Below are 16198 nucleotides of genomic sequence, written 5' to 3' on the forward strand. Positions count from 1 at the left end.
GAGGCCCCACGAGACCTGTCCCCCACCTCCATTCCCTTTAACCCTGACCTCCCAGACGTCATCTCCCACACCTCTTCCCTCCCACTGTTCTCCAGCAAGCAGGACACCGTCCTTCCTCAACATGTATGCACCCATCTTTCCCTTTGCAGAGAATGTCCTCCCCTCCTAGCTACCTCCCTCACTCCCTATTATACAAATACCACCTTCTCAGTGGGACCTTCCCTGGTCACCCTGTTGTTTGTTTGCTTTTTTATTTTGTAAGATTTATTTTAGGGAGAGAGAAAGAGAGAGCACAAGCAAAGGGAAGGGCAGAGGGAGGGAGTCTCAAGCAGACTGCCCACCAAGCCCCGACTGGGGCTCTCCCACGGCCCATGAGATCATGACCTGAACTGACTCGGAGCCCGACTCTCAACCGACTGAGCCACCCGGGAGCCCCTGGTCAGCCTATTTAAAATTGCAGCTCCCCAATGCTCTCTATCCCTTTGCCCTGCTTTATTTTTCTCCCCGGTATTCATCGCCATCTAACACACAACGGTATGTATCTTTGTCTATTCCGCCCATAGAATGTAAGCTCATGGAACGTAAACTCCATGGGGGCGCTGATCCCTTGTTCAGCAATGTGTGCCCAGTGACCTGATACATGGAGGCCCTTATGAGTACTTGCTGAATAAATTATTGAAGGAGTCTTTGCACAAATGTTAGCCTTTATTATGTCAGTGCCGATCTGCGCCATGCCCTACCCTTTGCAAAAATCCCCTTGGGGACACAACTGGGAAGGAAAAGAAATCCGCCAGAAGTAAAAGGGAACTTTTAAAAAGATTTTTATTTTTAAGTAACCTCTACACCCAATGTGGGGCTCGAACTTACACTCACCCCCGCCCCCATCAAGAGTCGCATGCTCCACGACTGAGCCAGCCAGGCGCCCCAGAAGAGGGAATGAATAAAGCTGGGGTCCTGGTTTATAAATATATCTTCCTAGGTGCTGGGGTGTGGGGCTGTGTCCCCCACGTACCTACTCCAGAACTGCTGTCACATAGGTCGCTCTCTGCACAACCTCCAGTCCCAGGCCGCGGAGTCAGGCGCTCCAGCGGCGCGGTCCCGAGGGCGCGGGGGGCGGGACGGGCAGCGGGCGCGCGCGCGGGCGGGCGGGATTTCGGGGCCGCGGGGCGGGAGCGCGCGGGCCCCCTGCCGCCCCGGCCACCCCGCTGCCCCGGCCACCCGGCCCTGCTCGGCGCGCGCACCATGGCGGGCCCCGCGTCGCGGCGGCGGTTGCGGCGGCTGGCAGCGCTGGCCCTGCTCCTGGCGCTGGCCCCGGGGCCGCCCGCAGCCTGGGCCGGGCAGGCGCCGCGCCCCGCCGAGCGGGGGCCCCCGGTGCGGCTCTTCACGGAGGAGGAGCTGGCCCGCTACGGCGGGGAGGAGGTGAGCGGACGGGAGGCCTCGGGGGGAGGCGCGGGCTCCGAGCTGGGCGCCAGGCCTGCGGGCTTCCTCTCTCCGGGCCGAAGGCCGCGCAGGAATCCGGGGAGTCCTCCCGAGTCGGGGCGCCCCGCTCAGCCTCGGCACCGAGCCCGCCTGCCCCGTCCCGCGCTGCCCCCTGCCTGCCGGCGAACTGCCCCTTTGAGACGCGTTTCGGCTGGTGATCCGTCCACGAACCTCGGAACTTTGGGGGGTGTAATGTTAGAATCAGCTGGGGGCAGACACTTCTGCCTACTCTTTGGGGTGAGTGGCGAGGGAGGGAGAGAAGGAAGTAAAACCTGTGGGGCAGGCCCAGGGATGATCCCGGCTTCCCTGCACTTTGTTTTCCTGCCCCGACTCCTCAAACCCACTTTTAGTGCCTGGGCTCTTGGCTGAGCCGGAGCTGGGGGAGAGGGCCGAGGGGGAGACCGGAGGTTAGAGACAAAGACACCCACCCCCCCAACACACCCACATCAGTCAGTAGTCTGGAGGTGTCCAGGAAACTCCTCACATTCCATTTGGGCTGCTGGGGTCCAGTGTGATGCCTGCGGAGAGTGGGAATAAGACGCTGCACGTCACGGCAGAAGGGCCATAACGGGGCCGATCTGGGAAGAGCGGGGGACAGTTTGATGGGGAAATCACCGTACCATAGCGTGTCAGCGTTGATGGGAACCGACGTCCTGCTTTTACACACGGGGGAAACTGAGGCATGCCACCAGCTAGGGGCAGAACGAGGAAGGGACCAGTGTCCTCTTGTTAAAATCCTCCAGCCTGGGATCCCTAACCCTTAGTTAGCTAGCCTTAGCTAGACTGGGTTTGAAAGGGGGGGCGGGGGTCAGAAACTTGGCCCTTAGGCAGTGATGGCTAGTTTGAATATCACTGTAAAGAGACGTTGGTTAGAAGCCTGAGCGGAGGGCGCCTGGGTGGCTCAGATGGTTAAGCGTCTGCCTTCGGCTCAGGTCATGATCCCAGGGTCCTGGGATCGAGTCCCGCATCGGGCTTAGGCGGGGAGCCTGCTTCTCCCTCTCCCTCTGCCTCTGCCTCGCTCTCGCTCTCTCTCTGACTCTCATGAATAAATAAATAAAACATTAAAAAAAAAAAAAAAGAAAGAACCCTGAGTGGAAGAGAACACAGAAGGAGGGAGACAAGGCTGTGACCAGATGTTAAGGGACACATCTTTCAGGGCCGCAGGGAACCAGATGATACAGGATCCAGGAATCGGCGCAGAAAAGAGTTAACATAACAAGCCTACTCCCTTAGAAAGACCTGCTGGCAAGAGTGGCAGTTGGCTGATGTCTGGAATTCCAGGGTGTTCCACACTCCCTGACGGACGAGGGTGGCTCAATCTGGGCTCTTCATACAGTGTGTTTATGTTGAACACTGCTAGGCAGAGAGGGCCTACATGGCTAGCTGCCAGTAAAAACCTTGGGCTCTGAGTCTCTAATGGGTAGAGACTCTAATGTTCTGGGCAGAAACATCGCACACGTTTTGCTGCATGTGTTGCTCGCTGGTGGAAGAGAGCTGTGTGTGACCCCTCATGGGAGAGACAGAGCACGAGGAAATCCGCCCATGGATTCCTCTAGACTCTGCCCGTGTCCTTTTCTCTTACCATCGGACTGTGAATCCTTCTGTATGGCTGTCATAAATCTGAGCTCTGAGTACAACTGTATGCTGAGTTCTGTGAGTCCTTGAAGTGAATCTTCAAACATGGGGGCGAACTTGCAGACCCCCAGCACAGAACCCAAGAGAAGAGAGAGTTCAAGGTCGAGGGTACTTGCAGCAACAGCTCCAGGGGCTGCAGGATGAGGATGGAGGAGAGACCCTGGTTTTTTTATGCTGACATTATTGATACTTAACTAAGGGAAGCAAAGAGGGAAGCTTGAGGTGGGAACAGGTTAAGGGGAGAAATGTTTTGGGTGTCTATAGGCAGAGAGAGGAAGAGAGTCAGGTAGGAGAGGGGCCGTTGAATGCAGCTGAGTAGAGCCGTGCTGTGCTCTGACCCACCCTAGGTGGTTCTGGTTTATGCCTGTTGTCTGGGAAGAATTACTAATAGCACCCCCTTCACTCTCAGAAGTGTCACTGTTTGTATAAGACATTATACGGTACCCTAGTTAGAGCTTTATACCTTTGGATCATGCCTGGCTACCGCTCCCTGTTCTTTGGGCAGGGAGTTCTTTGGAGTCTCATTTTTTTTTTTCCATCTGTAAGTTGCTTTTATCAGTCAGGGGTCCACCCGAAACAGAAACAATAGGAGATAACATATTTGGTTTATGGCAAGGAATTGGTTTATGTGATCATGGGCACTGGTCAGGCAAGCCTGAAGTCCACAGAGCAGGCCAAAAACCCCTGGGCAATAGCTGATGCCCCAGCCCACCAGTTGAATTTCTTCTTCTACAGGGAAACCTCAATTCTGTTCTTAAGGCCTTTCAACTGATGTAGTTAGGCCCACCCAGATTATTCAGGATAATCTCCTTTATATAAAGTCAACTGATTGTAGATGTTAATCGCATCTACAGAATATCTTCATAGCAACACCCAGATACTGTAGTTGATCAAAGTTGGCATGTAAAACTGACCATCCTAATGGCCATCACAAGAGTTCCTACTCTATATAGGGGTTGTGTGAGGACTAAATGAGATGGTGATAAAGTGTGTAGGATAGGCCTGCAGTAATCTTAGCATAGTAAGCCTTAATAAATCTTAGCTGCTATTTTTGTTAGCTTATTATTAAAGTTATAAGCAAGAGGCCGTATAACAGGTCCATAATCCTCTCAGGCAATTCAAAAATCAAGCTCTGAAACCAGAAGGGTTGTTTTTTTTTTAAGATTTTATTTTTAAGTAATCTCTACGCCCAACGTGGAGCTTGAATTTACAAACGCAAGATCAAGAGTTGCATGCTCTACCAAATGAGCCAGCCAGGTGCCTCAGAAGGTTTGTTTTGTTTTTGGTTTTGTTTTTTAAATAAGTCATTTAATAGCAAAACCCAACCTGCTCTGAACCCCTTTGGTAACAGAGCCTTGCCAGAACTGACATGAGTCTATTTATAATCTTTATGTGTTATACTTGTGTGAATATTCATGATCATGCTTTACTGTGGAAATATTCATATAATTGATTATGGGGTGCTGCCTCGGACCTCCATAGGGAAGATGAGGTGAAATTGAGGATTCTCTTTGGTTCAGAGGGGATGTCATCCTCCACCCTCCTAGTGCAACACGATTTTTGCCATCCTCAGAAAATATGTTTTCTGCCTTAATTGCGTTGGAGCATCCCAAGGGCAGAGAGGGTCACCCTGCCTGCCCCCACACCCACCTGATTTCTGGGCCTGGGACCAGATGTATGTATTAAACTTTTATGTAGCGCTAACTCTGTCCTAACCACTTTAAAGCACCAACTCATTTAACGGCGACCATAGCCCCATGAGGTGGGTGCTATTACCGAAGTTTTTCAGAGGAGGAAGGAGGCATGGGGAGGTTAAGTAACTTGCCCAAGGTCACACAGCTAGGGAGTTATAGGGGTGAACCAGGCGCTACTCCCTGAGGCTTGTACAAGGAAAATGAACTACCCAGAGCCCCCCTCTCCACCGCTTCAGGCAGTGGCCTGCTCCAGGGATTTACCGGTTCCAAGAAGAAGATATCAGAGTGCAAGCGTGCCCGGAAATGTAGTTCGGCTTCTGGAGTTTATTTAGCGTGACTCTGGACCCTGAGCTTGCCACGGCCCCCTAGGCTTCACAGTTATTCTTCGTAGATGGAATTTGTCTGCGCTCAGCACCAGCTCTCCTTGGAAATCTGTGCTAAGGTGGGGAGGTGGACAGGGTGACATTTGTTTTCTGCTTTCCTAAAACTTAATGATAGTGAAGAGTAAGACTGTACTTCCTCCAGAAAGATCATTCTGGACAGAAAGAATATACAGACAGTGAAGGCAGTGGGGTAGAGATTGGTGAATAAAGAGGTGAAACCACCCTCTCTAATCATGCAGTCGAGCGACTGTAGACGTCTGGCTGTGTCGGAATACATTCCGCATCTTCCCCCAGTACACACACACACAGTGAAAGTTCTATGAAACAATGCTTATTCTTACTATGTGTGATACACTCTGATATCTTCTATTTTCTGTTCTATTTTAAACTTTTCCTGCTTCATTAAAAAAATTGGTTAGTAAATCACTAAATTAATCCATGATGCATTAATAGGTTACCGATGCCAACTGCAATCAGAAACTAACCTGGCCTTAGACCCTCCGAGGGCCCCATTATTTCTGCAGAAGAAAACATTGTAGCAGTTTCCCTCTTTGCCAGTGAGGACCTTTGGCTCTGTCCCTGGCCCCTGGTGCAAGGTCTGAGGTTGGAGGCTCAGGGGCCCGCCTTCCTGCCTGCACCCAGGCTCCAGGCCTCTCCCTCCCGGCTGTGGAAGAGGCCCTCCTTCCACCACCCTGCTGCCTTGTCTTCCCTTCTGTGGTCATTCTCGTGGCACTGTCCTGGCCCCGCTTGACAATAGGCTGGGAGGATGGCCAGATGGTGAGGCAAGCCCGGACCCCGAGGAGAAAGGCCAGGTCTCATTTATGCAGATGGTTCCCGTGGTTCCCGTCTATCTGGGACATCTGACCCACCCCCTGTGTCTCACCTGGTGGTCCTGAGTCTTGTGGATGAATTTCCCAGGCCACTCTCACCCTCTCCTGGTCCCAGGCAACTGCGCTGTCCTCGTGCTGTGTGCCCCCTGGTGGGGCAGGCCAGGGAGTGGAATGAGCTTGGGTTAGAAGGCTCCAGGCTCCAGAGACTGCTCTAATTCCCGCTGGGACTCTGGGCAAGTCTCCTAATCCCCCGGCCTGGAGAGCGGCATCTGTAAAATGAAGGTGTTGGATAATCTTCAAGGCCCTTTCAGTTTTAACTTAAAATTCCTCTAGAATCCTTATCTGTCACTTGGGAATTACATTTTTTTCTATCTTTCCTTTGGGAAGATCTCCAGTCGTCTTCCACTTGGTTATCTGATTCCTCTTTGATCTTATAACTTTCAAAATCTAGAGAAGGATCCAGGTAACTAACATTTATTTCCCCAAACTGCTAAGTGCTTCATATCTCTTGCCTTGGTTAATCCTCACAACAGCCCGGTAAAGTGGATACTTTTATTACCTTCTTATTACAGAGGGGAAAACAGGCACAGAGAGGTTAAGTAATTTGCCCAAGGCAACACAGCTTATAAGCGGTGGGTCAAACCCAGGTCTGTTTGACTTGAGCACTTGTGCTTGGAACAGCCCACCATGGTGACTCCTCCTTGGGGCTCCTGGAAAAAGGCAGACCTCCTGCTGTTACTTCAGATCTGCTGTGCAGATAAAAAAAACAACAACAATGAAACATCCTTCCAGGTGGATGAGAGGCTGCGGGAGCACGGTGTGAAGCTGGTGATGAGCATGTGTGTCTTTATCGTGTCTCCATGGACATTTCTATTTCAGAGTCTGCATTTCTGCTCCCAAGACTTCCACTCACCCTCTGTCTGCTCAGTTGCCACACCTCTGGGGCCTGGAAACCGTGGCCACTGCTCTGCTGTCCCTGGACACCCAGCTCCACAGGCCAGGAGCAAGCCCCCAGCCTCACCCCCAGCACACTTGACATTTAACCGATAAGACCATTCCTCTCTGTGGAACGCCCGTGGCACCGTTCCTTGCTACCCTTTTGCTGGGACTTCCTCTTTGCCCTGACACCTTCAATGTATAGTTTCACGGGGAGATAAATATTTAACTGTTGAAGAAATTGAGGGTGTTAGTGATAAGATGCATGTGGTTGTATTTTATGTGGGTGAAGGTCATGTTTCTAGACACAAGAAAGGAATAACATCAAAGGAAAAGCAACAGAATGGAAAATATGACCAAATGCCATGGGTGAAATTATAACTGTTAATACATTGTTTAAGCTGAAATAATATATAATCCCACTTGATAAGCAATTGAAGTCAAGAAATAAATAATCACAGTGAAAGAAAGGCCATTAAAAAAAAAAAAAAAACGCAGGCTGCTGGCTGATTAAACCATGCCTTTTATAATAACCCATATTGGGGCGCCTGGCTGACTCAGTAGGTAGAACACACAACTCTTGATCTCGGGGGTGAGTTCAAGCCACACATGGGTGTAGAGATTACTTAAAATCTTTAAAAAAAAATTAAAATTAAATAACTCTTAGTTGAAGTGGAGCAAATGTCCACCAAGTCAGCAGAAGTTCTGGGGACTATCTGTCCGGAGCTGATAGAGAATGTAATAACCAACTGTTCACTGAGCTCCTGTGCTGGGCCCACCGTGTGCTACGGACGCTGTGCCCTTCCGCGTGCCTGGAAGGTCAGTGGGTGTTAGCCATCTGACTAGGGTTAGAGAAACTGAGGCCTGTGAAGTTATGTGACACTGAGATCCATTTCCTCGGCCAGGTCGCTTACCTTCTCTGAGCCCCAGCCCCTCTCTCTGTGAAACGTAGTCCTGAAAACTTGACCTTAAGCCCCACGAGGGCAAGAACCTTAAGGCCCACGCCTAGAGAAGACCAAGCAGTATGCTCTTGGAGATCCAGAGATCCCTGTGCACCCAGCTCAACGCCCCCCTTCACCCCAGCCTAGGAGCTGACTCTTGGTGTCCCCGTACCCCCAGTGGGGCTGAGACAAAGGAGGCCTGGGCTTGCATGTCCCAGAACTGGGACTGTGCCAGTCGCCCCAGCCCGAGTCCGCCTTGATGGAAGTTAGAAAATCCATGCCATCTGTTTTTGTGTTGTTCTCTTTGGGGGGCGGGGGGGGGGTAGGAATTTGAAGGTAATATTTTATCCCTACGAATATAGCCAAAAATACACTATGAGACTGACTCACTGTTAGTACTTTGGGGAAACAGCATTGCTTGTATATTTCTAGCGCTGTAAATGGTTTTTTGAAGAACTGGTTAAATTTTTAATAAAACTGATTACGTTGTTCATATACTTTGGTCCAGGAATTCCATATATTCCATGCCTCAAGGAGATAACTCACCAATTATAAAGTAGCTTATAGAAAGATATTCATAATCCTGCCACTTATGGTTTTAAGGAATTGGAAAGAACCTAAATATCCAAAATAGAAGAAGAGCTAAACCAACAGGTACACAGTATCGCTAATATAAAATATAGCTGTGTAAGTGACAACCACTTTGGTTATTTCAATACATGGGAATGTTTATACGAAACAAGATTACCTGTAAGAAGCAAAATATAAAATTGATCATTTATACTGATTGCATCCATGTAGGTACATTGACCAAGATGAAAGGAAATTTGGGTTGATTTAAATAATTCACCACTGAATTTTTATCTATGCAGATTTGCTTCAGTCCCTGGGATTTTTTTTTTTTTCACAGAAAAGTATTGCCATGGGCTTGTCATGATACTTTGTCAGCTTTCCAAAGTTTGTGAGTGGACATGACATTGGGCAGGTAGGGGCAAGCTCCTGATAGGGACGAGGGAAGGCTGCTTTGTACCTTCACCCGCTGCTGTCTGCACAGCCCGTGGTGGGAAGAGATGTCACTAACTTGCGCTGGAGGAGCGGAGATCTTGGGCTCTCCTCAACAGCTTCTCTCCTGCTTTCTAGGAGGATCAGCCCATCTACATGGCAGTGAAAGGCGTGGTGTTTGATGTCACTTCTGGAAAGGGTAAGTGGCTCGGCTTTATGAATCCTTCCTTCTGGGGAGCTCGGCAGCCTGAGTAGTCACTGGATGTGTGAAGAAGGGAGGGGACGCTGGCCAGGTCCTTTTCCTTCAGATTGAGTTAACAATCTTTGTCAGTGTTGTACTTCCACAATGTTTTTCTAATTATGTCATGCTCCTGCTCAAAAACCTTCCATGGCTCCCTGCTGCCTATGGCACCAAATTCCAACTTGATGATTTATCATGGTTGAAGCAGTGAGAGGAAAAGTGTTGCTTTGCAAGGCGTTGGAATCATAGAACATGATAGAACATTTTAATGCCACTTCATGGTTTCTCTAGTGGTAATTACAGATGATATCATGGAGGTAGTTATGGTTCATTGTGTATCTGACACCAAACAAAAGATGTTGAACGGAGTAGACTTGGCTTCCACCAACATTTAAGAAGACTGAACATTCTTCCTATTTGCATTTTAAATATTTTTAAGAGATTGTTTTCATTCCGTATTTTTAAAAAATCACCTCTCAGTCCAGGATGTGTGACTTATTCCATATTCTGAATTAGTGGAACCCAGACTGATGGCAGGGGGTGGCTTATTGGGCTTCATGTCTTCACTGCTTCTGCTCTCCTTGGGCCTGGAGACTTCTTCAGCATTGGATTGGGTCTCAGAAGCCCCCTCCCCTGCCACGTACAGTCTCCTCACTGCTTCGCATGCACATACACACTCACGTCTTCTTTTTTTTGTTGTTGTAGAGTTTTATGGACGAGGAGCCCCCTACAATGCCTTGACTGGGAAGGACTCCACCAGAGGGGTGGCCAAGATGTCCCTCGATCCCGCAGACCTCACCCATGACACTGTGAGCCAGATTGAGCCTTTGTCAAAATGTCCCACCCCCCATTGGCCATGGCCTTTCTTACCCCTAGGCAATAGCAAAGCTTCCTAATTAGCCTATTGATGTTCCAGTCCACTCAGTGTGACCAACTGTTTTCTTGAAATAGAGATCTTACTCTGCCACTCCTACTCAAAAACCTTCCATAACTCCCCAGTGCCCGTAGAGTCAAGTCCAAGCTCTCGTGAACTTGGTGATCAAACTCAATGATCTTCACAATTTGGCTCCAACCTGCCTTGGCAGCCCCATCCCCCTTGCAGTCTGCACCCGCCACCCCCAGCCTCATAGGTTTGCTGTTGGTCTCGGACACACACTCCCCAGGCCGCTTCAGGTGTGAACAGGGTTGAGAAGCAGAGTATCCCCATGTTCATATTTCTGTGAAAGAGAAAACAGCATTGGCAAAAGCCATTTGAGGGCCTCAGTAATCCTGACGGGGGGCTGGCATTCACCCCAGTTGCTCTCAGATGAGTCAAACTCATAAACCACAACATTACAGAAACATTTAGGAGTCAAGGAAGAGGAAGGTGTATGAATCTATAGTGGGAGGGGGGGTAGAGAGCCATGAAAGGGAGGTGGGTGCAGACTGCATAGAGTACCCCACCCTGCCCCAGGCCGGGTGTTCGCTGGAGTCTTGAATTTCTACATCAATCAAAGAGCAAATGGCTCCCCCCACCATCCCCCTACACACAGACACACGGGGTTGGCTTTTGAAAAGTCAGTCGGTTAGTTGAGATACTTTTTTGCCAGCATTAGGGGTGGGGGGGGGAGGGCGGGGTGGAGAGAGTTCAGTGTGAGGCATGACTCACTCATCCCACCCCCCCCATCCCCCATGTTGCTTGGGCTTTTCTCCCCAAGACGGGCCTCACAGCCGAGGAGCTGAAATCCCTGGACAACGTCTTCACCAAAGTCTACAAAGCCAAGTATCCCATCGTGGGCTACACGGCCCGGAGGATTCTCAATGAGGACGGCAGCCCCAACCTGGACTTCAAGCCTGAAGACCAGCCCCATTTTGACACAAAAGACGAGTTTTGATGTTCCATCCTGGGGGGTGGTGGTGTTCCTGATTGGGGGGGTGGCAGGGAGACCCTCAGCTGCCAAATCTCCTGCGAAACAGGCTGCCCGAGCCTCTGGGCACCCAGACCCAAATAAAGCAGACGCTGAACCCGGAACCCTGAATGCCTGTTACTGTCCGTGGTCGAGTGTTCTCTCGCCGTGGTGTCCCGCCCGCACGCCGGCCAGGCTGGTAAGGATGGCGGAGCGGGCAGCCCCCTCCGGGTCACTGCTCACTCTCTGGGCAGTAGAACTACAAGTGACTTACTTCCTCCTTAGATTTCTATTTTCCTGTACTTGCCAGATTTCCTGTGACCACGTTTACTTTAGAATGAGCACAAAAATAACCTTCGTATTTTCACAAGGGAAGAGTTCTTCCCCACATGCCCTCTCCTGGAAGCCTCCTCTGCTCGACGGGATGGGGCAGCCTTGTGCGTGGGCTGCCCCTTCACAGTCCTGCCTTCAGTGTCCCCATCCATGAGGGGCCATCCCTAAGATGGCAGGAATGGGGAGGATGCGCAGGAGCGGCAGGGATGGTGAAAGGGGTGTTAGAGGGGCTGGCTTGGTGCTACCACCAGGAGAGAGTGACCGCGTGACTCGGCTTCAGCCCCATCAGCGGCTGGGAAGTGGTGCCAAGGGCCGTGTGGCCAGGGCCCGGCCTGGAGGTCATCCCAAGCATGGTAAAGCCCATGCAACACACTGCACTCAGGTCAGATTTCATAAGGATTTCATCCCTTTTGAGGGGGGATTTAGTTCCCTCTAAGGGACATTGGCCATGTGTGAAGGCATTTTTATATTTTTGGTTGTCACAGCTGTAGGATTCTACTGGTGTCTAGTGTTAAACATCCTACAGTGCACAGGACAGCCCTCCCTCCCCGGACAAAGAATTATCTGGCCCAAAAAGTCACATGGGCGGAGGTTGAGAAACCCTGCGTTAAACTCATTCTGGAAATTTTATAGTAGAGATGAATTTCTTTGACATAAAATAAATAGCAACTACTCCCAAGAGAGAATTTTTACATCAAGCAGAAGAATCTCCTAAGGTGACTATTCAAAAGCTGATTCTGGGTCCCACCCCCAGGGCTCATGATTCTGTATTTCTAGAACATGGCCTGGGAATTGCATTTTTAGTGAGCACCCCACCCCCCTGGGGAGACTGTGATATGGATGGGCTCAGATATACTTTGAGAAACACTACCTTCTGCCTCACCCTTCACCTCAGGGAGAACCCAGCCAGAGCCTTGCTGAGGACCAGGTTTGACCTCTACCTTATTCTTTTGTGTGTCCAGACTAGAGATTCTCCTGGTGCACTCCTGGGTCCCACTCAGAAGCTGGGAGCTTGGTGGCCACCCACCCAAGAGTAAAGGGCCTGGAACTTATCAGAGAGGACCCTTTGGCCTGGAATTCAGAAAGTCCTTCATGTGGCCAAGTAGTCTGTACCAAGACATGTGGCCCCAAAACGGATGATGTGTGAGAGCATACAGATGGTTACAAGTCCTCGGAAATACCTGAGAGGGGACTTCTTAACACTGCCCACTTCCCTGCATCATCGGGCAGTGAGAGGGGCAGGATTCCCTTCCTTAGAGCCTGGTCTGCAGGGTGGGAACTTTCCAGGACCACTGTTTTCCCCACTTCCCTCTCTCCCTTGATGGCTCCCCATCAAAGCAGTTTTCCCTCAGGGCCTCGGGCTCCCCACTCCTGGGGCAGTTCTGCCCACTTCGCTGCCCCACACCCCAGCAAGGGGCTTCTCTGAATCAGAATGCCTCTCATTTAGAGATTCTGGAACAGAGCACACAGGAAACTGGGCAGCCCAAAGAGGCTCCACACAGGGTGGGCGCAGCTCAGGGAAGAGAAACCTGCTGGCCTGGGGATCGGCATCATGGCGTGTCTGCAGGACCCAAAGCCTGCTGCCCCATTTACCCCTGCTCCCCTACTCCCACACTGGCTTGTCATGTTTTCTTTGCTTTCAAGGCTTCTATCTTTACAAGACTCTGTTTTGACCCACCTCCGGGGTCCCTTATAGCATAGTACTCACCTACTTATTGCCTACTTATGAGCCTGTCTCCCCCAAACAGGAGAACCTTGAGGGCGCAGCACAGACACTCATTGACGTGGCCAACCTTGCTGGACTTTGCACTGAAAGCCCTGCATCCCAGGAAACTCGTCGGTCAGGAGCAAACCTGGGGGACCAAACTGTGCCAACCACTGAGACCAGGCCTCCTCCCAGGGGAGGGGCTCCAGGCATCACGGGGAGGCCTTGTGCCAGCTTGGGATGAAGAAGGAAGAGAGGAGCTATGATTCTTTACCCAGGAGACGAGAAAGCTGAAGGAAAGGCAATGGGAGAGTGGACAGGGGTTGGGTTCTTTTTTTTTTTTTTTTTTAAGATTTTATTTATTTATTTGACAGAGAGAGACACAGCGAGAGAGGGAACACATGCAGGGGGAGTGGGAGAGGGAGAAGCAGGCTTCCCGGCGAGCAGGGAGCCCGATGCGGGGCTCGATCCCAGGACCCTGGGATCATGACCTGAGCCGAAGGCAGACGCTTAACGACTGAGCCACCCAGGCGCCCCAGGACAGGGGTTGGGTTCTTAACCAGGCCCCATACAAGTTCAAGTTCAACCTCTCAGAGCGGACGCTCCACGCCTGGTGCCCTCGCATCAGAGTGTCGTTGACACTGACATGATTGGTTAATTCCTTTCCTAAATCTAAGTTCCTTCCACGAGGTGCAGCCCGTCCATGGCCTCTCTTAGGGGACACACAGCAATCTTGCTTCACGTTCCCTGTGCCCTGGAGGGCTGCTCACTTCCCGCCCTCTCTGTGCTCCCGGGCCTGCAGCTGACGGGATCTTCCTCCCAAGCAGGTGGCACAAACCAGCTCCCTTACATATCAGGGAAGAAGGGGCTTAAAGGCTTAAAGGCAGGAAACAGGGCCCTGAAGCAAGGAGCCCTGTTCTCCATTTAGAAAATAAGACCACCAAGTCTTGAATGTTCCAGAGGGGTGAGTGCCGGAGCTGACCAGCAGCCCAGGTCCTAGAGATGAGGTCATGCAGAGGGCATCTGGCCCACGCCCCAGCCTGACCCTGGATGGGAAGGCCTCCAGACTCAGACCCCTCCGTCCTTCTTTACACTTCTGCTCCAGGGCGGCTCCTCGCCCCATCATTAGCTTCTAGGAGAAAAGCTAAGGTCTGAATAAAGCAACCTCACCCTCTGCATTGGCTTCCTTCAAAAGGCTGCTTCTCAAAGCCCCAATCTCCAAAAAGCATGGCCTGCTGGGGGCACTGTCCATTCCTGAGGTGCTTCTGCAAGGGGCTGAAGCTGGAAATCCATGCCTAGAGCCCAGTCTCCACCAGGCAGAGAGTGTTCTGACCCCGGGGCCCTCCCCAGGGATCACTGTGATTACTAGAGACCACCTACAGGGCCCGGCTCTGAAGGATGGCAGCTTTGAGGGCACAAAGGCCTGCTTTAAACAGGCCTGAAACTGCACAGGCTTTTCCAGAGAGGCCAGGCAGGCTCCCTCTGGTCGGTGGGGAAACTGGCCAGGCAGATGTCCACCTAGGACATCACATGTAAACACCGCCTCGAGAATTATTTAATACCACGATATATTGCTCACCTTTCATGCTCCAGTTCTCAGCCTGTTGGCCCAGCACGTGTTGCGTAATCTCTCAGTGCCAAGTTCAGCGTTTTCCCCTGGGCTCCTCGGCCAAGCGAGCCGTCTAAGGCATTCTAGGGCATTCCAACTGGCAAGGGGAAGGAGTGAACGTTCCCCACCCCCGGAGCAACCCTCCACCAATAGGGGCTGGAGTCTGCCGACCACTCCCATGCCCTGAGGCTCATTGTGCAGGCTCCTGAGGGTCTCAGGTGGTGGGGAGCCCCAGCTGCACGCGGTGGTGATCAGCTCAGTAATACTCCCTTGAACTGGCTGAGCGTCCCTCCCCGTGCCATTCCCCTCAGTCCCCTGAGCCTCAGCCCAAGGATCATTTCCCAAATGTGTGTCCCTGCACACAAGCCCCTACCCAGCAGGGACACAACCCAGGGTAAGTCACAACTTGATTTCCTCAGACACCAACGTGGTCCCCTTATGCCAAACTCAGGTTTACTAGTAACATCCTACACACGTGAGCACTTTGCAGTTTACAAAGTCTCGTTCCCGTGACTACAGCTGTGTAAGTCATTACCTCCAGAACTTACCAGTGTGAAAGGCTACTCCCCGTGCTCAGAGATTTGGTGGGTCAGTGACTCTGGGAGAGCGCAGTGGGGACGCTAGTCCGTCCCTGCTGTCTGGGGTCCCTGCTGTCTGGGGCCTCCGCTGGAATGATGAAGCCTCACATTTCCCGGGGATGGAGCCGGTCATGGGCGGGGAGCTCCATTCCTCTCTGCGCGTGACTTCCCACGGCCCAGGGGCGGGGCTGGCTTCCTTTCACGACCCCTCCTCTAGTGTCAGGCAGGGTCAGCTGCACTCCTCATGGCAGCCACGAAGTCCCGCCCAGGGTCAAGGCACACCAGGTCGTTCGGAAAATATGACCCACCACAGGTCCCGTGCACGTGATCTCATTAGATTCCTTCAGAAGAAACTGCATCTTGTTCTCAGGTCTCCAGTGTTTAGCTTGATTGCCCGGCACCTGGCAAGTGTGAAGTATGTTGCTTTCATCTTGTGGAGAGAGACAGGTTTTAGGGTCAGCCTGACTTGGGTAGGAGTCCCGATGTCATTGCTTACCGCCTCTATAATCCCCGACAAGTTATTTAGCTTCCCAGAGCCTCAGTTTCCCAATGTTTAAAACGAGAGCCCAGGGGCCCCTGGGTGGCTCGGTTGTTGGGTGCCTGCGTTTGGCTCAGGTCGTGATCCCAGGGTGCTGGGATCGAGCCCCGCATCGGGCTCCCTGCTCCGCGGGAAGCCTGCTTCTCCCTCTCCCACTCCCCCTGCTTGTGTTCCCTCTCTTGCTGTCTCTCTCTCTGTTGAATGAGTGAATAAAATCTTAAAAAAACAAACAAACAAAACCCACGAGAGCCCAAATGCCCATTTCTCGAGGCTGGTGCTAGCACTGGGTATGTCGTGTTGGAATGTGCCGAGCAGATTCCTGACACCTGATGGGTGCCTACTTTATCTCTGCTTCTTCCCCTCCATTCCATTCCACCCCCACCTCAGGACTGAACCCTTCTTGGACTT

General features: G+C 51.6%; 1 protein-coding gene across 1 annotated transcript; it reads left to right on the forward strand.

Annotated features, from left to right (window-relative positions):
• Positions 1-1221: 1221 nt before the first annotated feature.
• NENF (neudesin neurotrophic factor) lies at positions 1222-11178 on the forward strand. The gene is made up of 4 exons (XM_032393206.1): positions 1222-1419; positions 9039-9099; positions 9847-9950; positions 10839-11178. Exons 1-4 carry the CDS (start codon positions 1243-1245, stop codon positions 11013-11015), a joined length of 519 nt encoding a protein of 172 aa, XP_032249097.1. The 5' UTR covers positions 1222-1242; the 3' UTR covers positions 11016-11178.
• The last annotated feature ends 5020 nt before the right edge of the window (positions 11179-16198 follow it).

This window comes from Phoca vitulina, unplaced genomic scaffold, assembly GCF_004348235.1.
Source record: "Phoca vitulina isolate PV1807 unplaced genomic scaffold, GSC_HSeal_1.0 scaffold71, whole genome shotgun sequence".
Taxonomy (NCBI): domain Eukaryota; kingdom Metazoa; phylum Chordata; class Mammalia; order Carnivora; family Phocidae; genus Phoca; species Phoca vitulina.